The 22688-nt window shown below is 42.8% G+C and overlaps 1 protein-coding gene across 7 annotated transcripts in view; it reads left to right on the forward strand.

Annotated features, from left to right (window-relative positions):
- The window catches only part of FBH1 (F-box DNA helicase 1), a 55875-nt gene that overhangs the window by 7602 nt on the left and 25585 nt on the right, over window positions 1–22688 (forward strand). For all 7 annotated transcript variants that reach the window (XM_083183360.1, XM_083183356.1, XM_083183354.1 and 4 more), the window contains exons 5-11: window positions 3050–3185; window positions 5809–5999; window positions 7454–7534; window positions 11891–11985; window positions 13863–14031; window positions 15573–15795; window positions 16657–16744. In XM_083183360.1, coding sequence (XP_083039486.1) covers window positions 3050–3185; window positions 5809–5999; window positions 7454–7534; window positions 11891–11985; window positions 13863–14031; window positions 15573–15795; window positions 16657–16744 — 983 coding nt within the window. The remainder of the gene's footprint in view (window positions 1–3049; window positions 3186–5808; window positions 6000–7453; window positions 7535–11890; window positions 11986–13862; window positions 14032–15572; window positions 15796–16656; window positions 16745–22688) is intronic.

Raw genomic sequence — 22688 nt, forward strand, 5'->3', positions numbered from 1 at the left:
CAAAAATGTATTCAGTTTTTATTTAAATTCATTAACAGTAGTTGCTGTAATCACCCCACCGGCAATGAGTTCCAGAATGTCACTGCTCTAATGGTGAAGAATCCTCTTCTTAATTCAGTAGGGAATTTATTTTCCTCGAGCCTCAGTACATGCCCGTGTGTCCGAAGTATAGGCCTGTTAGTGAACAAATCATCTCCTAGTTCCGTATAATTCCCAATCCTGTATTTGAACATACTAATCATATCACCTCTCAACCTCCTTTTCTCCAGTGAAAACATATTCAGGGTGACATTTAATAGGAGTCGATTTCTGTTTTTTTGCAATATTTTCGCATAAAAACGGGGATTTCTAATTTTTTCGCATTTTTTGGCCAAATCACACATTTAATAGGGTGTGCAACGGCCCGTTTTTCGCATTTTTTTTTTTTGGCGATTAAATCGCACTTTCTAAAAGTGTGTTAAAAATTGCACTTAATTCGCATCCAGATGTTTTCGCACAGAAAAGTATACAAATCGCTTATTTAATAGCATGCGCAAACAGAAATTGCATTTTTTTGGTCGATATAATGCGCACTTTTTTCAGACCAGGGTCTGATGTGCGAATTGGTCAGAGACATGCACAGATCATTGTGATCTGTGCATGTTTCTGGTGTAAAAATAGAGAAAAACAAAAAAATCACAGTGAGGTTATGCTCAGGAGGGGGGACCTCACGCCGTTTTTTTTTTTTTTTTTTTTTTACCAGAAATCGCAAGCTTTGAAATGTGCACATTTCCATGACTTAAAATCGCACCATATCGCACTTTTTATCCGCTTATGCGCATATGATTAAATATACGATTTACACATGAAAACTGCGGGGGGGAAAAGTGCGATTTTACAAAGTGCGAAAAACTCTCATTCTATTAAATGTCACCCTCAGTCTGGTTAACCAATCTTTGTACACTAGTTATTCAAGACCTTTTGCTAGCTTAATCGCCCTTCTCTGTACCTGTTCCAATTAATTTATGTCCTTTTTAAGGTGCAGTGCCCAAAACTGAAAACAATATTCCAAGTTTGCTCTCAATCACATTGGCATCCATTGAACCCATTCCCTTTTTAATGCATGCCAGTGTCCGGTTTGCATTTGCTGTTGCACTTGAGCAGTGCGCACTATTACCCAATTTTTCATCTATGATGACTCCCAAGTCCTTCTCTACAGCAGAATTCCATATAATATCTCCATTTAGCCTATAGGTTGCTTGTTCATTTTTGTTCCCATAATGAATTACTTTACATTTATCAACATTAAACTGCATTTTCCACCTTTTCAGTTTCTATAAGTCACTTTGTAGTGTTTTCACATCCTCTCCTGAGTTAATTTCCTTACTCAATTTTGTGTCGTCCGTATTGCTCATTATGTCACTTTCAATATCATTAATAAATATATTAAGCAGGGTGGGTCCCAATATTGAACCTAATGCAACAAGCTGTCAACCCCATGCAACTTTACTAGCATCGGCATCTTTTTTGTTTTTTATAATGAAAATGCATCTTGGTTGCAACGTCATGTGACTAGGACTCATCCGGAGACTCTTCTGATTTGTAAATCCGTGTGCGACTGAGTCTATATGAGGCACGGCAGAACTTTGGTGCTCCATACTAGCATTTCTGTATGCAGATACATACAGGGGCGGATCTAGACTTTTCTTCTAAGGGGGTGGTTTAACTGTTTAATCCCCCTCCCCCTTGTCCCGATTCCTCCCCTTCCAAGTCCTGACTCCTCCCCTTCCCAGTGACTCCTCTATCACAAAAATAAATATATTGTGAACACCGATATTAATTGAATCCTCTGTCCCTTTAGGTAACAGAGGACTTCTCCCCTTCTTTTCCAGTTATTTATTGAAAAAACACCCTGCTACTCAAAAAATCCCACTTTTACTTTAGTTTCAAAATACCATTGATTATGCATACTATTTCCCTGCCCATGGAAGCCAGTGTAAACACTGCATTGCAGACACATTAACCCCTATTGATCACTGCTGCTACAGCTTAACTTATATCTGTGGCAGGGACACAACACTCAAAGCAGTCTGCCCTGTACCCATCAGTTCAAAAAATGCAGGAGCATGGTTTATATTCAGTTCAGATTCTATACCTTTTTTCAATGGTAAAAATGTCAAAAGCATTATGTGCATGGGGGAATGTTGAAAAGTTTTATTGTTATGCAAAGTATTGTTACCGTGCTGGCAAACTTCCTGAGTTCCTGGGCCTCATCTTATCAGCACTGTGGACTGGAGATGCTAAGAAGATAAAAGCAGTCTCAATCAACAAATTATGTTGATTAATTGCTTAGTTTGGCAAAGTCGCTTTGAAAATACCCCTACATCGGTGTGTGTGTGTGTAGGGGCTATGGCAACAGCAATGTGCATTGCTGTCAGAGATTGATGGGCAGTGTCTATCAATCTTGCTGACGGCTTACTTTCTATGTGTGTGTGCTGTCAGCGCTGTGTGCTGAGCGACCGCTGCGCAGGTCTGCCCGACCTAGCATAGCTAGGTTGCCCTACACACTTCGCTATGTGTGTAGGGCCCCTTAGTTACATCGCAATGAGCCTGTGAGGCTGTTTAGGTAAAAAAGGCTCTGCACTAGCATAGTCACAAGGGAACTGGCTTGTTAAGAGGGTCTGTTTGTCATGACTGTAGCAGAGATGTATGAGAGGAAACATTTATTTTTAAATATATGGTAAACATAGGTGAACTAACTAAAGTTTAAGGTCTGTGATGCTGAATTCATAAATTGACTTTGTTACTATAATATTGCTGCACCTGCAAATAGTGGCTGTTACAGTATGTTTTACTGCTAGCCAGGCACAGATTTATTGCACCCCATTGATACCCGCCCTTAAGGTTGCCACATTCTTTTCCCTCATGTTCTAACTTTATTTTCTAACGTTTGGTAATGATTCCAGTTATCTTAACTGGATAAAGGATAAAGGATAACTGGATAAACATTCAGTTTAATTAAATATAGATTACTTTTAATTTGTAATATTTATTTCTAAAATTTGTGTAGGTGTTTTGCTATGTTGATGTGTTCCCGAGTGGCTGACTTCAGGATGACTTTGGCCTGTCTAAAGAGCCATTATTTATATGAGATGGCTGAAACATGCGTTACTCATAGAATTCCAGAACTGAAGACTAACACTGAGGTAAATTTTATATCATACTACTACACAAGCGTCCGTTTTCCGATATCTGCATTCGGCCCTTGAATGGCTCACCTCCCAAAGTCAAACCTTTGTGGCTGCCTCATCAGGTACACTTGTGGATGGGATGAAAAATACATGAACCTGACTGTTTTGTTGGGACCCTAATCTATGCTGCAATCACCCCATTTTGTGTAATGTCTTCTAGGGCAGTGGTTCCCAACCCTGGTCCTCAAGTATCCCCAACAGTGCATGTTTTGCAGGTCTCCACACAGAATCACAAGTGCTATAATTAGCTCAACCTGTGGATCTTTTCAAATGTGCCTGAATAATGAGTGCACCTGCTGGGTGACCTGGAAAACGTGCACTGTTGGGAGTACTTGAGGACCAGGGTTGGAACCACTGTTCTAGGGGCAACCTATTCTATGCATTATACCCAAGATGGCTGCCTCACCTGATACCTTTTTAGGGTGAAAAACACAACCCATGGAAGTTGTTATCCAAAATGCCTGCACTAATCCTTATGTTTACTGTGCACTTTTCTTTTTATGTCTGTGTGGCTGTCTAGTTGTTCTCCCTAAATCTTTTGTATTAAATGCATTGTTTTTAAAGTCTTTAAAATGTCTTGAGACCTGTTGGAGAAAGTGCGCTATATAAATAAAATAATTGTTATTAACTACAAGCAAATTCAAGCTTACTCGACTCCCCTATTCTTAAAAATTTGCGGTACTTATGTATTATCTGGGCTGCCGATTTTTTGATTGTATGCCTTAACTTAAGGCATACAATCAGATGCGATGCGATATCGCATCACATCGCATACGACCATATCGCATGCGATGCGATGACCCGATTTTTCCATAGGATTCAATGTTAAAATGGACTTAGTGAGCCACCGAGCCCAAAGCGTGGCGAGGGGACGGTATTCTGTGTCCCCTCGCGGGGCTCGCCACGCTTCGGGCACGGTGGCTCGCTACGCTCGCCACAGGTTTATATCCAACTCCATGCCCACTTGGATAGTAGGGGTATGAAAAGGACCCCTTTTCCCATTGAATTCCATGTTAAAATGGACTCAGTCCATTTTAACATTGAATCCTATGGAAAAATCGGGTCCATCGTATCGCATCGCATGCGATATGGTCGGATGCGATGCGATGGACCCGATTTCAAAATCGGCAGCCCAGTTAGTACATAAGTACCAAATTTGCTTATTACCTTTCTGCCTTTGTCTCCTCTTTGACCCACTTCAGTCTAGCTTCTGTCCTCACCACTCCACTTAAACTGCCGTCACGAAAGTTTGCAATGACTCCCTTGCTGCCTAATCTAAATTTTGCTATCTGCTTATTCTTCTTGAGTAGATGGCTTTGTACCTTGCACAAGGTACAAACCCATCTACTCTATTATTACTTTTTAATTGGGACATTCGAGTACCCAGCATCCCCAAATCAAGATTATAAATGATTGAGTGCCATATCCCCCCTATATAATAATCTTATTCTCCTTGACCCCACTGCAGCTTTTGACAAATGTCTTCCTAAAAAAAAAGTATAATTTAAATTATTTTAACCGGAAATCATCAAATAAAATCAAATTGGAACAAACAACTCTTTCTCAAGCTAAACTTTATGTCAATGAGATTTGGGTACATGTTTTTTATTTACCACTGAATGTTTTTCCCTGATTTCTGGCCAGGTTTTGGATTTGCAGATCCGGCTCTATGAAAAGCCAAATCTGCAGTCATGGACACGTCAGCTAAATTTTCAAATACTGTAAGCCGCCGTTTCCACAGAAAAAGACATCGATTTGCGGATCCACGTCTTTCCCAATTTTGTTATTTTTTTTTTAAATTTCAGAAAAAAACGAAAAACATTAAATAGATGGAATACGAATTCCATCTATTCTTTGTGGAAACGGATGCTATTTCACAGTTTTTCCATGAAAAAACGGACATTCAGTACCCCCTGAGATTGCTGCTATATAGTCTTTATATAGCAGTTTAACTATCATAACCATTTATACTGTAATCTACACTTTTTTAAGTTTAATAGACTAGATATTTACCTGTAGATGGCAGTAGTACTCTGCATATAGGTTGTGTAGTATGAGGTAGAAAAATGTTTACCTCAGGAAAGTATGTTGCATTTATATTTTAGCAAAACATAGGAGAAATATTTGTAAAGCCTTGTACACACGATGTGATTTGAGCAACAATGGCTGGGTATATGGTCGCTAAGCGACCATAACACCATGTGTACAGGTCGTCGGGAGCGCGCTCCCGTGACCAGCCCTGGGGTGGTTGTTGGTTGCAGGAGAATGCTCCTGCGACCAGTGGCTTTCCCTGGCAGTCAGCGATTTCCCTTCCTCTTCCCCCGGCAGTGTCTCATTTTCATCAGGGACCCTCTCTGGTCAATGATGAAAACAAGACACTGAGCAATATAGTGCACCGTGTGTACAGAGCTTTATATAATTTTTATCTAACATATGTCTAAAACCTCCATGAATTGGCAAATATTCTATTCTGTATTATTATTTATTATTATTATTATTATTATTATTATCATCATTATTATTTATATTCCTCTTTCATCCATTTTTTTCAAACGTTAAATGTTTTTATGTATTGCAGACTGTCAATGCTTGGGCAGTAGTGGCAGTAATTCTGCTTCTATCAACTGATGTTGGTGATCTGCAGAGGCTCATAAGATGTATGCAGCATTCTAGCTCAACACTGCGACTGGTTGAAATCATGGAAGCCTTATACTGCATGGCAACAATTCTTTTTGCAATGAGAGAGCAGAATATTCTTATAAGCAACAGGTAACAAAAAAACAGTAAAATGGACAAATGATCTAACCTTGACACTCCAGCTGTTGTTGAACTACACATCCCAGCATGCCCAGTTACAGTTTTACTATTTGGCCATGCTAAAACTGATGCAGGGCATGCTGGGATGTGTAGTTCAACAACAGCTGGTAGTACTTTTTGTAGCTATCGTTTTTTTAACTCAATATTTTGTAGACCCAGATTGCCAGTAGGTTACTGTAGGGCTGTGGTTTTCAAACTGTTTTGCTCTGGGACCCCTTAGACAATAAAAATACAGGATCCTAGCAAGTTACCACAGAATGGGCGTCACACGTGTGGTCAGCATATGGTGCGTTCCTGGTCAGTGTCATTGCAGAGAAAGTAACACTCTCCATGCTGTAAATGGGTTTCGGGTTAGCCCTTTTCACTATAGCTCACACATGTCCTTGCCGGGAGAAACCCTTCTAGCTACCAGTGTTGGCTACCTTGTTGGCTACTGTGCTCACTGAACCCAGTTGGACCCTGTTACACTGAGTAAAATCCCAGTTGATGCGTGTTCACTTGCAATAACCTCGGATTTAGTGGAAAAGCTGTATAACTGCAGCAGGTCCTGCTTTCCTTTTTTCTCCACTTTAGCCAAAAAACTCCTGTATACAGCTTCAGCTATATCTTCTTTAAAAGATATCCAGGGACTGCTGAAGAAAGTAATTTGTATTAAAACATTGGGCACCCTAGCACCATGTTCTAACAGCTTATCTTTTCAATAAAAGACACTGCTGGGTTTTCCTATGTATTTGCGAGCAAGTCCATTTCAGTTTTTTTTATCATGTGCACAATGATAGTTTCTGTTAAATTAATTTTATAGACTGTGACAAAGTGAGTGATGAAGGAACTATGCAGTGAATATGGATACCCGCTGCCCCTTATATGTGTAAATAGAGAGAGATACCAACTCTCCTAGGAAAATGGTATACAAAACATGAATACACATGTGGACACCGTGTTCAATAAAAGATGCCTGGTACATTCAAGATAGAAACTATAATAAAAAGAAGGGCAATAACAAAAGTTGGTCACATCCAGATAACTGGTATCCAGAAAGAAAGTCTTGAGTTCAATATTGCAAGAGTGTATCTTGCCCTGGGATGGTGCTGCGGTGGGCATAACTCAAAGGTCCCGGGCTGTAATAGCATGGCACCACCGCAGGAGGTTTGTATCACAGGGAGCTTATGCCGAAGTTCTGGTGCCCTCAAAGTACAAATCTAGTTCATCCAAATCAATCAACACGTTTTGGAGTCCTTAGACTCCGGCTTCAGAAGGTTAAGAATCCAGCACACTTGTATCTCCTGCCATTCAACATTTTTGAATATTGAGGTTACATTTGAAACTTTAGAAAATGCTGATAGTAAACTTTTGACATTTTTGTTGAATTAGTTTTATAGCTAACTGTGTTTTTTCTCTTTCTTCAGGATTCACTACAATATCTTCTATAGCTTATATCTACTAGAGAACAGCAGCTCCCAACAGAAAACCTCACCAAATAAAGACAGGTGGGTACTTATTTGTTATTTTTTTCCATAATTTACCACTTCATCAGCTGCAAAATATATTGGGTAATTGAGGGTCCTGATCGATATATTGAATTCTTGTTTATTGCACCAGAAATATGATAAAGCAAATGTATGCCACTAGGTCACCTTGGACAAGAATAATACTCTTTCTCCTAAATATGGTTTATGGCAAAGTTTTGGCTTGATCTCTACATTTACCATTTCTTATACAATGTAACAGCAGCAACTATCCTCTGTAATGGTGTGTACACACGGGTACAATCTGCATGAGATTTTGACTATATAGCATCGCACAGTACTCGCACCGTGTGTACACACCATAAGTACTATTCCTTCACATAATCCCACGGCAAGACAGTGTCTCCCGTAGCTGAACAAATTTAGAACGTTTCTTTTGACTATGCATAAAACAAGCATTGTGGAAATGCAGATAGTAGGTGGGACCTTTTTATACTATACTGTATAAATGTGGAGACTCCCACTGGTGTTCCATGTGTACAGATAGGCTTTAGGTCCGTTAGGTATGATCTACTCATGTTTGCGAATAAGTGCAACCATATGCCGCAGTTATGGTACAACTGGATTTCTGGACTTTAGATTGCATCCCCATAGTTCTTTGTGCAAAGATCCATGAGTCCTGGCCAAGATTGGTCTGTGAGGGGGGCAAGCTGCACGATTCATTGGCAATGTAAGAACGCCGTTACAATGGCAACTTACTATACCCTCCTTGTGCCTAATTGAATTGATTCCAGGTCATTCCACTTCAAATCAACACAATTTTTGAATCTCTATATTGATATTACATTGGGTATAATAAATTCTACCATGGGTGTAATAAATAAACACCCAAATCTTAGGCTCATTCTACCCTGGTTTTGAAGTTAATGACTTTTAAAGCTTCTATTTTTTTTGTTGTTGTTAAAAGAAAATTGGCTAACATTTGTAGCTCACCTAACTGAACTAGAGTTGGGCACTACAGAAAACATACAGGGAGGTTTGCTGCGCTGATAAGATTATGTAAATCTAGAGCACACTCCTCACTATATAAAGACAACAGACTCTAGAGTGCAAAAACATTGTTCTATGTATGTATATTTCTATAAAGCAAAAATTATATATACACCTAAAAATAGATATATAAAAAGCAACTCTGTGGTGAAGGGCTTAGCCATTTAGAGGTATTATAACCGTATGCCCTCTGAGAATACAAGCACCACTTACAGAATATAGTTGGACAAGTTCCTATAAGCCATGCAAATTAGTGTGAATAGCTGCCGTGCAATGAAAGAAAGATGAACTCCCGGTCCTGGGTGTGTAGGTAATGTCCGTGTGGCTGTACGGCAGTTGGTGCTGTATGCAGGGCCGGTGCAAGGCATCTAGGCGCCCTAGGCAAACCTACAGGATTCCACCCCTGTTTACACGACCCCCCCCCCCCCCTTCCACCTTCTCACATACACAATGGAATGAATATTAAAAATGGCACACATTTAAAAATTAATATAGAGAAAATGCCATTGATTCTGAAATAAAGAGAGGGGGGGGGGGGTTCTGATTTAAATGACACTGACCAGCTGGGGGGGGGGCAACAGGTACCACCCGCGGATTAACGTGCCCCACGGGGGTGGGTGAAGCTGCAGATTGCCTCTGTGCAGCTGACAACAGTGACCAGCAACGGGGAAGGTACAGCGGGTGCCTGCCGTGGTCGGATTGCTGATGTCCAGCACTGTGGATGCAGCAGGAGTATGCCACGGATAATAGATTTCCTTTGAGTCAGACTACTTGGGGGGGGGTGCGCGGCGCGCGGCGGCCGCCACGCCCGCCAATCATAATCCATGGGCTGGGCGGGCTCCCGGGGTGGGTTGGTTGCGGACAATACCCCCGCCAAAGATGTCTACCAGTGAGGAAAGGGGAAGGTGGGGGTGTACGGCACACTCACCTACAGAATAGCTGGAGTCTTGTCAGCTGCTTCAGCTTTCTCCTGCTCTCCTCGGCGGGAGCTCTGCTGCTGCTGTTGCTCCTCATGCGACGGGCGGCACTGACTGCAGCTCAGTACCGCCCTCCAGTGGCCGGCGCCCTAGGCAAATGCCTAAGGCTGCCTAGTGGTGGCGCCGGCCCTGGCTGTATGGCAGTGCTGTGGTGCAATCCGATGCAAGTTGGCATATCTTTTCCTTATATTGGTGAGTGGACACTTTGCCAACCCTCTAATGACAGTGACATGCATAATGCATTCTTGATTTAAGAGTCCCCTATTTAAAATGTGACCCATGTATGTTTTAAGCGAGATTATCACCCAGCACTTTTCAAATTAAAATTCCCAGAGGGGCCATTTAGTTAAATTTTACTTGACTTGTTAAAATCAACAAAAAGATATAGTATTTTTGGAAAATACAAAGTCTTCTGAAATAAAACAAGATGTAATTGGCATGAGTTCTTTATAAAAATAAATAAATAAAAGTATCTGATATTCATATGTGACCAGCACAAAATGGCCCCTGCCAAGGGCACAGAACATCACAGCATAGAACGTTTAAAGAGTGAGTATATAAATTATGCATATGAATGAAGTTTCCCTATGGGGACTGTGTGTGCAGTCACAAACAAGAATATAGTTACAAAAAGGCGCACTAGAGAATATAACTGCAAATAAATCATTAAATCCCTGGTCGGTGTCTGTCTGTTCAGGCTAATCCAGAAAATCACTGGATGGATTTTTTTATGTGGTTTCCACAATTTTATAGATCATATGTCGATGTATGAAACCTTAATCTATGACAAAAGGGAGCTGAGCAGTGATGATTATAGTAATATGGCCCTTTGCGTAAACAAATAATGACAGTGCTCTACACTGCTAAGAGATGTACTGCAGTGGCTGTGCAGCTTCCCTGTCCCTCCACCCTCTCTGTTTGTGCAGTTTCTGACTGATTAAGAAGTCTTCTTTCCAAAAGTCACCACACATTATCCATTTTCTACACAAATTGCTCAATTAATTTATTATAGGGAGCTACAGTTTACTAATCTGTCTTTGTCAAACACAAAAGACACACCTGTATGATAATTATTTGTAAAATGAATCCCATTAATTAACATTGTTTTTGTAATAATAACTTGATTGCCTAGAGCAGTTGGTGTTTGAATAGGTCCTCGAGATCTTCCAACAGTCCATGTTTTCCAGGTCACCTGTGGATCTGTGGAATGTGTTGTTTAGAAATGAAATATTTGAAAATGTGACCGTTAGTAATGCCTGCACCTGGGCACCAGCTACAGTAGGTGACCTGTTGGTAAATCTTAAAGACTGGTTTGGTCAGCCCTGTACTAGATGTTTAGATCTGACTTCTGTAATAGCACATTACTACAAAACACTTTATGGGAAATATGAATGTACAGAAATTGTTAAATGTAATAAAGCCATAAATCAGGTGCAGGTTTATTGAAAGGGAATCATTCTGGGCACAGTGCGTAAAGCTGTGTACACACGGGGGAGATATATTGTTCAGCAATATATTGCTCAGTGTCTCCTTTTTATCAGCGACCAGAGATGGTCGCTGATGAAAGGGAACCTCTGCCAGGGGAGCCGCAGAGGTAATCAGCTGGTGGCAGGAGCAAGCTCCTGCCACCAGCGATCATAAGGGGGCTAAAAACGGAGTGCGCACCTGGCAATTTATCGTCGGTGCACACGCCAATCACTGGAAATATGGTCACTCAGCGACCATATTGACAGCGATTTTAGCCCGTGTGTACACACCTTAAGAAAGAACAGATTTTTGTCATCTGGTGTTTTTTTTTTTTTTTTTTAATGCCATGGCAACTGGATTTGTACAGGACTGGCCTATAGTTATTCACTTAAGCACACAACTAAAGCCCACACATTAAAGTATACATCCACCACAGTCTTGAAAAAATATCCCTGCACCTTCTATTAAACATTTCTGTGCAACTAAGGGGCCTATAAACACAAATCAGCTAGTCCTGACCTACAGTAGGTGTGGCATATACAGTAGCCATGCTTCCTTGTGTGATGAGCTGACTTGTCCCTAACTGAATTGCCCCCATTGCCTTAATGTTCTACGAAGTTATATCATACATATATCACACCACATATAACCTCCTGTTATACGTACATGTAATTACCAGCTTGGAAAACAGGCAGTAAGCAGGCCTCATTTGGTATAGTAAATGCAAGGTACAGTATGTGTTAGCTTGAAAGTGTTGTGTAAACTATGCCAGATTTCGATAGGATCAATTGATGGAGAAATGCTAGTGGCAACTTCTAAGTGCTGGTGTACAGTATATCTACAGTAATAGAAGTAATGTTAATATTTTAATTTTAAATTCTAGAAACAAATCTGCCTTCAATCTCACCAACGAGCAACAGCATATAATTAACCATGATATTAAATGTGGACAAGTTGTAAAAATTATGGCTTTTGCAGGTAAGAAAATGTATACATTTAAAAAAAAATGTATATCTGTTTGTGATAATTTAAGTGGCAACAATATACTGTAACATAACAATGATAAAGCATGTTAAAAGAATGGTTTTACCCGGGTTGCTGGGCAGTGTAAATGGGTAACATGGGTCCTGTTTACTCTATATGGAAGAGGCAGCATAGGCTCCAAGCGCTACCTCCTCCCCTACCCCCCAATGACGCTCCATCCCACCCCGTTGTGTGACGTTAGCGACCCAGTTTATTGCAGGGTCGCTGAGGGGAGCTTCGCCTTGCAAATACCGGGTCACTCCCGGGACGGACCCATGTATAATGGTTGTGTTGAGCAATACTGGAATGCATATGTCGGTTTTGATGAGTGACCATAATTGTTTGGCAATGTTTACTGTGTATGTACTAGAGGTTGTATATTGGTCAACTCATGGTACTCTTTACATCAGTGTTTTTCTAATTCTAGGAATAAAGGTAATGTTACCTCTTGGGTTTAATTTTCTTTTTTGTAGTTCTTCTCAATGATTGTCCTTTGAATAAAGGATGATGTTTAATTGAATTCCTGTTTTTATGTGGGAACACTAGTGATACTTTTATAAGAAGGGTTAAACCTGGTTCACCCTGTGTATAATGGGTGACCAGAGTTTAGTGTGCCGGTCTGACCTGGCATTGCAATCTGAAAGGCGTATTAATCATTTTGATTGTGGTTAACCCCTACATGCCGTATGTGGTAAGCATATGTAGATACTGGAAACATCAGTAATGTTGTGTAGTCATAAAGTCAACATTCATAGTTATGATGTGACATTGCTGAAACTGCGATGGACAACATTTTGAAATGTTCCGAATTCTGATATGTAAAATCCTCATTATCATAATGTTGACATTAGAGGTAGGCTGCAGAACATAATAGTTAGGATAAGGGGGGGGGGGGGGGGGGGGGGAGCTTCCATTTTCCCACCGAAAGCGCTCTACAAGCCAGGAGCAGGTCAGTCATACCTACAACATGAGGTTTGGTTTGTCCACATTCTATCATGCCAGTAATTCAGCAGTGAACATTATGATGGCTGCGTAAATGGATTCCAAGTTTAGCAACAAAAAAAGTTATTTCCTTCAAGAACATTGTTGTATTTTGTATGCATGGTCAGTGTATTTAAGTTAAAGCGGTATTGTGGTGTCTTATTATTTGTTTATCCATTATTTGTATCTGTGTATAGTTTGAGTATACATACTGTTGGTTATAAGTAATTTAGTATACAAAAGTGCAGTTATTTATGATTTGCTGTATTTGACAATACCTCATTTTATACTGCTGCTGCTATTTTATATATGCCTATCCTGTGTGTGTTCAGGCACCGGTATAAAGTACTGTTTAGTGAGATCAACTGGATGTTCCTCTTTTAGTGTTCATTCTAGCACCCGCCATCTTTGAAAACTGATGCAGTTCCTCTTCCCTGCCTGGGGTGTCGCTGTCTGCTGTAGTGCTTCTAGCACAGTGTGTTCTGTATATCAGCACTGATATGCAAACCAGACCTGTGCTAGAAACACCACAGCAGACAGCGACACCACAGGCAGGGAAGAGGAACTGCATGAGTTTTCAAAGATAGCGGGTGCTAGAATTAACACTATCTTTTCTTCAAGTCACTGTGGGTTTTAGTGGCCTTTATGAAACTGCAATTATTTGGGCTGAAGGTTTAGTTGAGAAACTCATTCCTTGTATTTTCTTTCCAAACCATAATCTGTAAAACAAATATGAATTGGAGTATATTGCATGAAAACATGTTTGATCATGTGTAATGTTTGTAAACCCCTCCCCCCCCCCCCCCCCCCCCCATGTAATGTTCCCTCTTGATTATCTGTGTTATTTGTAGGTACTGGGAAAACCTCTACGCTTATTAAGTATGCAGAGAGGAGACCCGGTCTTCGCTTTTTGTATGCAACGTTCAACAAATCTATCGCAGAGCACGCCAAGAAACTTTTCCCCAACAATGTGACATGCAAAACTTTCCACTCATTGGCCTATCAGAAGACAGGAGTACTGTAAGTGTGATTGCAGCAATAGAGCATCTGCTAGCAAGACAGAATTTTACATGACCTTTGCACTTTCTATTCTTAGACTGTAAGCCAGTTTTATATAAAATGTTCTGCTTCTAAAGGCCTCCATACACTATGCGATTTTGGGACGATTTCATCCGATTTCGGCACTTTGTGCCGATAATCGGATGAAATCGGCACAAAATCGTAGGTATGTGACATTTGATCCGATCCGATGCGCGGTCCCGTGCGCATCGGACCGGATCAGGGAGGTCGGACGGTCTGTACATACGATCACGTCCGACCTCCCTGTATGCATATGCCTGCCACCTGACAGGCATATGCATACAGACACCGGGGGAGTAGTGGGGGCGGCCAGCGGCAGCGGTGGTGGGGGCGACCAGCGGCAGCGGTGGTGGGGGCGGGCAGCGGCGGTGGGGACGGGCGGCGTGTGCGGTGAGCGCAGTGTACTTACACATAGCAGCAGCGGCGGGGACGGGACGCGCAGTGGCGGCTATTATATTTTTAAAATACTTGTCAAATGACCGGCCGCTCTCTGATTGGCCGGAGAGCTCTCAGCCAATCAGAGAGCGGCCGGTCATTTGACAAGTATTTTAAAAATATAATAGCCGCCACTGCGCGTCCCGTCCCCGCCGCTGCTGCTATGTGTAAGTACACTGCGCTCACCGCAAACGCCCCCCCCGCCGCCGCTGCCCGCCCCTACTACCGCCGCTGGCCGCCCCCACCACCGCTGCCCGTCCCCACTACTGCCGCTGCCCATCAAGTGCCAAATTGTATGTGAGCCTCCCGGGGAGCTGCCGGGCGGCTCGCAGGTAAATTGGGTCCGACTTGTCCCTAGGACAAGTCGGCCTAATGTATGGGGGCCTTAAGTCTCTTAAAAAGTATAGTATGTTCCTATCATAGTTAACTGAGTGGAGCTAAGCAAAATATTTTTATAATGTCATGTAATGGTATTATCTCATGCAGATTAAACAGTCTCACAATTGTGATTTGAGATAATCATCTCTGCTTGATTGGCCTATTGCTTAGGCGGCTAATCCACCATCAAGAGCAAGCTGACTCTGCCTTGGAAATCCTTACAGAAAATCTCAGGAGCTGCTTATTACACCCCTAGGTTTTGCTACTGCTCCAAAACCTGGTCTGGAACCTCCACATTACTTTCATGTGGGGAGATGATGTCTCTACCACAATACATACTGTATGTGTGTATATATGGCTACTATCCCTGTAGGAGACAGAGCTCCATAATAGAGGCTTTCCCTGCTGACCGTTACCTGGGCTATTAGACCCTATTGGTACATTTTATTAACTGACTAATGAATGGACTTAATCCCAGTTGATCGAAGCGTCAGAGTTCACATTAACCCATCGGGAATTCATCTTGCACTTGTGATACTATTATATCTCATAGATTATACAATATATTAAAAAGACGGAACACACAGCACGCAGGAGAACCAGGTGATCATATTTTGTTTGTACTTTTGGCATATAACAAATTAACTGACTATATACATGTGTTTTAGGTACCAACAAAGGAAGAAGCTGAACCCATTCAAGATTACTTCATATTTTGTTAACTATGTTCTTCCTGAAGGGAAAGCTGGCTTTATTAGAGCAAAGCTAGTTGTTAAAACATTAGAGACTTTTTTTTCTTCTGCTGATGCCACAATTGAGAGAGACCATGTTCCTATATGGTCCAAAAATAACCGAGGAGAAAAAGAGATGGTGTCTCCACAGGATCAGGAGGTATATATTTACTGCTCAAGAAGATTACTAGGCCTAGCAGGCTAATGTACAAAGGTGTGTAATGTTTCCCAGCTTGTTCAAGACTGTGATGAGAATGTAACACTAGTAATAAGCTATTTGGGGGAAAAAAACATATGCTACAAATACATACAAAGCAATATACACAAATGTAAAAGCATTTGTAATATAGTAGATTATCACCTGGGTTTGAAAGTAAAGTTGGGTTTACATTAATATATGCTAAAGGAGTGCTATGCTTTATATTTTAACATTGTAACCTAGTAATTAAGGCTGAAAAAAGACATTAGTCCATTGAGTTCAACCTATCTAATTTGTAACTACTGAGTCCTATCTATAGGATTCCCTTAGTGGCCAAAAATTCATCCAGTTTTGACTTAAATTCAGTAACAGTAGTTGCTGTAACCACCCCCACCGGCAATGAGTTTCTGCATTTTACTGCTCTAATGGTGGAGAATCCTCTTCTTAATTCAGTACCTTTTACTAGCTTAGTCGCCCTTCTATGTACCTGTTCCAATTCATTTATGTCCTTTTTAAGGTGCGGTGCCCAGAACTGAACATAATATTCCAAGTGCGGTCTCACCCAATGCCTTGTTAAAGAGGCACTATAACATTGGCATCCCTTGAATCCATACCCCTTTTAATGCATGCCAGTGTCCAATTTGCTTTTGGTATATGGTTGTTTATATTGTGTTTATATTCAGTAGTTCAATGAGATTAGAGAAATATAGTTGCAGAGTACCATATATCAAAAAATAAACCACTCTTTTTGCTTTTAGTGCATCAGCCCTCATAAAAGTGATTAAATAAAGCTAGTTCTGATATACATTTTGGTTTATTTAGTTTGCTGTGAGAGAAGCAGATAAAATTTGGCAAAAAATGAAAAGTCTTGATGAAACTCGTGAAGCTGCTTACAGAATGACCCATGATGGTAAGACCTTTTCTCTAACCTGTTTATGCAACAATAAATTAAAGCATAACATGTAGTGGGATCTGATCTACTAAATTAGTAGTATGTAATATGCTATATGTTCACCTACTGCAGGGAGATAAGTGTTTACCCGTCAGTCTCAAAGCTCTTTCCTTCCACCAAATGACCAAGGAGCTCTATTAGATTTTTCCTCTTTTATCTGGAAAATGACCACATACACAATAAGATGTGGTCATCTTACTGACATTACAACAATATTAATCAACATTTTAAATTCTGTGTGAAAAACACGGCATGTGTGGGAGAACACATTGCATGTAATTCTTTTAGCTAAATGGTTGTCGTTTTCACATTCAGCAGTTAGAGGGGCACTCACAGAGATGTATCACCCACAGCTGTCTACTGCCAGTAGTGCTTGGATGTTAACACGCACACACACATAAGAGATATGTGCTAAGCAATTTAGGGTAAGCGATTTCCCTGTGTCCAGATCTCCCATGGAGAGCACATACGCATGCAGAGATTAGTGCTAAGCAATTTTGCTTAAGCAAAAAAAAAAGCAGGGTAGTGGTTAAGAATGAGAGCTCTCGATCAGTATCTCTCATTCTGTACACACAGAGAGATTTGCAGTCACCTGCTAAGCAATTTGACTAGATTTTGACTGCATGCACTGACTTAGTAGGAGATAATTAATCACTCAGGGTATACACACGGAGAGATCTGTGCTTACTTTCTAAGTAATCTAGTCAGATTGCTTAAAAAAAAACACAAAATTACTGCGTGTGTATGCTCCTTTAGAACAGAGTTGCTGACGATCAGTGCAAGCCTCTGGGACTAGAGTCCTTCACAGCAAGTTGGTTTTAAGTCAATATTCCTAATTTCAAGGCAGCACAAGGTTGCTACGGTAAGTGATTGGCACAGAATCCAGTAGGTAGTGTTCGGCTCTTTACATATTTCCTAGTCACTGATCATCTGATCTCATAATAAGAAGGGGATTTGCCCCCATCACTTTGGGAGGACTGCTTTACTTGTATTAGATAGCTTCCAGCACACACTCTAAAACTCCTTTCTGGCCCAGTTGGTAGTATATGTATTTGTATGTATATTTATGCATGTATGTATTTAGATTTACATTTTTTTTTTTAAATTCAGCATTAACATTCTATTATGTCTTTCATGGCTGAGAATGTTCAGATATTGGAGTTTGGTATTTAGACAACTTGTCTTTTCAGAATTATTGCAATATATTTCTGTGACTCTTAACTAATGGTGTATATATACATACCTCCTAACTGTCCTGATTTTAGCTGTAGAGTTCCGCTGTCGCTCCCGGGGCCACATTGTACCAAGGATGGGGGAAAGGTTGAGCTCTGCACAGCACGGTTAACCTATATAATATATAGGATAATAGAAGCTGGCTTTAAGTCTAATGTTGACCTTTATGAAAATAATCCAATATTTACAATTATGGTATTTATAAGTGGGTTACTTTTACTCGTTAAAGTTTAACATAAAGGGGCGTGGCCTGGCACGCATCTGAGAGAGACGTGCAGCCTCGGAGCTCCCGTTCCCCGCCGGCTATACACCGCCTACCCGGTCACCCACACTGCAATTTCAGCCCCCCCAGGCACAGCCCTTGCTCCCCCCGTGCCTCCGACCACCCCGGGCCCCGGCCGCGGAGCCGGGAAGCGCTTCTAAGCGCTGCCGCGGGTTGCGGCCTGGTCCGGGAGTCGGAGCCGGGGCCTAAATTTCGGCAGCCGGAGACGGAGCGGCGGATTGGACGGACGCAGGCCGCGAGTCCATCCGCCCCCCCTCCACCACAGGCAGCAGCTGGGTGAAGAGAGAAGACCCCTGCTCCCCACCACACCACAGCGCAGGAGCACCTGACGCCCACGCAGCTCCGACTGGAGACCCCCCACAAAACGGGAAATCACACTGGACACGGCCAAAGGAGATCCCATCTGACTACATACAGTGAGTGTTCTCTGGGGTGGGCAGAAACACCCCACACCAACCCCCCACCTAAATCCCCAGTGGCCGCCATCTTAGGTGCAGGGAGCCTGCCAAGTGACACCACAGGCTCAATTCTGCCCCCAAATCCCCACTGCCGCCTATCCCCCTGCACTCAGGGTCTCTGGTGCCTCACACAGACTGCCATTTCCATCAAGGGTGTCCCACCCTAGAGACCCACTATTAGGCTGCCCCACAGCTCCACAACCCCTGTTGCCCTCCTTCCCTGACGAGGTCACAGGAGTTCACTGGGATCCTGACAACGGAAACTGCCCCCCCCCCCCCCTCCCCAACCGGGAGCACCTACACCCCACGCCGGTCTGTCGTGGAACTACCCAGCCCCTGAGATAATTGGAGCGAGCTCCCTCTGACCGACTGAATGTGAAAATACTGCCTACTAGGCCGCCACCCGATAACGGCTATACTCTGACCATGAGCATACACTGGTGATTTGCAGATTTAACCCCCTCGGTGCCATACGCCGCGTTACCTTAAAACCATAAGTAGCGCTCCACCATAACGATGGCCCCCAAGAAAGTCAAGGACTCTGGCCCAGCCAAGATATCCATGCCTGCCAGCCGTACCTCCCAAATCCCAACAGCCCATACAAGCTCCCCGAAGCACACCCCACCCCCGACAGCAGCTTCCAGCGGACAGAATCCCCCCATCGGGATAGCAGGGATAGATGCTGACTCTGACGAACCGGTGACGGTAAAGTCCCTCTGCCAGGTCTTCTCTGCGTTCCAAGCAGAAATAGCTAAGGACCTAAAGCTCGCCATCCGTGAAGTTAAAACTGAACTGGTGGCGATCGGTGACAGGACAGATCACTTAGAGCGGAAAATGGAGGAACTGGTCACATCCCATAATGACCTTATCTCCTCATTCGACCGGCAACAACTAGAAATCACCCAATTTAAAACCAAGCTGGCCGACCTTGAGGACAGGTCAAGACGTAATAACGTCAAGATTAGAGGCATTCCGGACTCGGTGGCTAATTCTGAATTGGAGAGCTATGCCACCGCTCTGTTCCATAAGCTCCTACCATCAGTAGACCCCAAAGACCTACTAATAGACCGTATCCACCGCCTCCCAAGACCCAAAACCGTCTCGGCCGATCTACCTAAAGATACCCTCCTTCGGGTCCACTTTTACACGATTAAAGAAAGGATACTGAGGGCGGCTCGAGATTCCAAAAACACTGACACGCTGGGCGGCCTTCAAATATTCCAAGATTTCTCGCCTGCTACACTGGCCAACAGGAGAGCGTTCTCTCCCATCACGACGGCGTTACGATCCCACGAAATTCGGTACCGATGGGGGTTCCCAGTGAAGCTGATTATATACAACGAAGATACCACCTTCACCATATCCTCCCTCGATGCAGGGATTAAGCTTCTACTTGAATGGGACATTCCGATTACGAGACCACCAGAAACATCACGACATCGACCCCTGCGCCAGGAATGGTCCGACACTTGAGAACTGAGAGGTGCCATTGCTAGTCACACTTAAGACTCGAGGACCCTCGTGCCTCGCCCTCTTCTCTCCTCTCTACCGGGATGAGGATCTAGCGATAAGTATTATTTTCGTTTCTCTACATGCTAAGCAGGGCTTTAGGCACTTGGACTACCATTATTGATACTAAATGCTAGTTTGCTATGTAGGTCTTGTTTGCATATGTTTATGCCCTTTATCCAGTTAAATCCTACTTAAATGATCATACTATGCACAGTATCACCAATGTTTTCAACTGTTATAACCTTATACCCCTTACTCGAAATGCCAGAGTATTTGACTGTTTATTTCTATTTTTAAAGTTGTTCAATGTAACGAGTGGCGGCCACCCTTTTCCTAATATACCCAGGAACCAGGCCACCACCCCCGACCTCCATATACTACTGCACGATCACCCCCCCTGTTTTCCCCCTGCAGTAGTCATGCGGGTCCCATTTGTTGGACCCTTTGTTTTTGTTTATTTCCCTCTTTTCTTCTTTTCTCTTCCCTTTATCCACCTTCTCTCCCTTCTTCCCTGTCCCCCTCCCTCTTTACCCCCCCCCCCCTATGGACCGCAACGCCCGGCAGCATCTTCCCTACCGTATCCACTCTATTTGTCAAGGATCGGCATCACCTTAAATCCCCGTTATGCCTAAATTACTAACACTAAATGTTAAGGGGCTGAACTCCCCTAACAAGCGAAGATTAGCCCTTTCATATTTCCGACAACAGAAAGCGGATATTGTCGCCCTCCAGGAGACACACTTTGCCTCCCCTAACCCCCCTAAACTGAAAGATCCACATTACCCCACTGTATACTATGCCAACGGTCCCTTTAAAAGGAACGGAGTTGCTATCCTCTTCAACCAGCATACCTCCTTCGCTCTCCACTCTCAAACAGCTGACAAGAATGGCAGATACCTGATACTATCTGGCCTACTGGAGGAGAAACTGACGACTATTGTTTCCATATACGCCCCTAACACAAATCAAGTAGCCTTCCTACGTAAACTTTTTTCTCTGATTAGGAAAATCTCTAAAGGCTCCCTGATATTATTAGGCGATTTTAACATGGTCTTAGACCCATTACTTGACAAATCCCGCCCCCCCCCTGACCGCCAATCCCCCCTCTCCAAACAATCCACAGCCCTTCGCAACCTTTTCCTAGAATTTGATTTATATGACACATGGCGAACAACCTACCCATCTGGCCGGGAATACACCTTCTACTCCCCAGTGCACAACACTTATTCCAGAATTGACTTTATCCTATGTGACAAATGGTCTTTACAACACACGACAGGAGTAGACATCCTACCTATAACATGGTCGGACCATGCCCCCGTAGTGTGGCAGTGGAACTTCCACCCTTCTAAACTACATGTCAGACCATGGCGCCTATTCCCTCACCTCCTGACAGACCCCACAGCTAAGGAAACAATCTTAAAAGCAGTAAACTCCTACATGTCTAGTAATGTACCATCGGACACCTCCATTATTAACCACTGGTGTGCATTCAAGGCAGTCACTAGAGGGGCGGCCATACAAGCAGGGGCCAACCTGAAGCGCAGGAATATCCTGACCCAGAAGTCCTTGGAAACTAGACTAACCGAGCTCGAACACCAGAACAAAGTGTCCCCATCTAGCGTACTAAAAATCGAACTAACATCCGTTCGAAGCCAGCTCCAAAAATTACTACTTGCCCGCACCCAATCTGCCCTAAATAGGCTGAGACATAAGTTCTATCTATCTAGCAATAGGTCGGGCAGGATGCTGGCCCGAAAGCTCCGCGCCCAACAAGCCAGAAATAAAATAAAGTGTATTATCTCCCCCGACAAAGTGAAGCTCAACAACCCCAAAGACATTGCAAATCAATTTGCAGACTACTATTCCAAACTATACAATCTATCTCAAGACCCCTCCACACCACAGCCCTCTAACGATACCATTTCAGCCTTTTTAGATGGTTTACAGTTTCCCTCCTTATCCCAAGAGCAATTAGATTCCCTAAATGCACCCTGGATGCGTGAAGAAGTCCAAAAGGCCATTAAGTCACTCCCCCGCAATAAAGCCCCCGGCCCCGACGGATTTATCACAGACTTCTACATATCCTTCAACGACCTTTTATCCCCCTACCTCACAGACCTATTTAACGAACTGTCCTCATTGGGACGGGCCCCCCCAGAACTTTTAGAGGCCCGCATAGTGACCATCCCGAAGCCAGGAAAAAACCCTGCCTTTTGCCAAAACTATCGCCCCATAGCACTATTGAACAACGATATTAAAATATTTGCTAAACTGATGGCCTCCCGGATTAATCAACTTCTGCCCTTGCTGGTGCACCCGGATCAGACGGGGTTCGTCCCAGGACGCCAAGCCTCGGACAACACCAGGAGAGTATTTAATTTAATAGACTCCCTATCGATAGATCAAGATCTCC

Source organism: Crinia signifera, chromosome 4 (genome assembly GCF_055691185.1).
Source record: "Crinia signifera chromosome 4, ASM5569118v1, whole genome shotgun sequence".
NCBI lineage: Eukaryota > Metazoa > Chordata > Amphibia > Anura > Myobatrachidae > Crinia > Crinia signifera.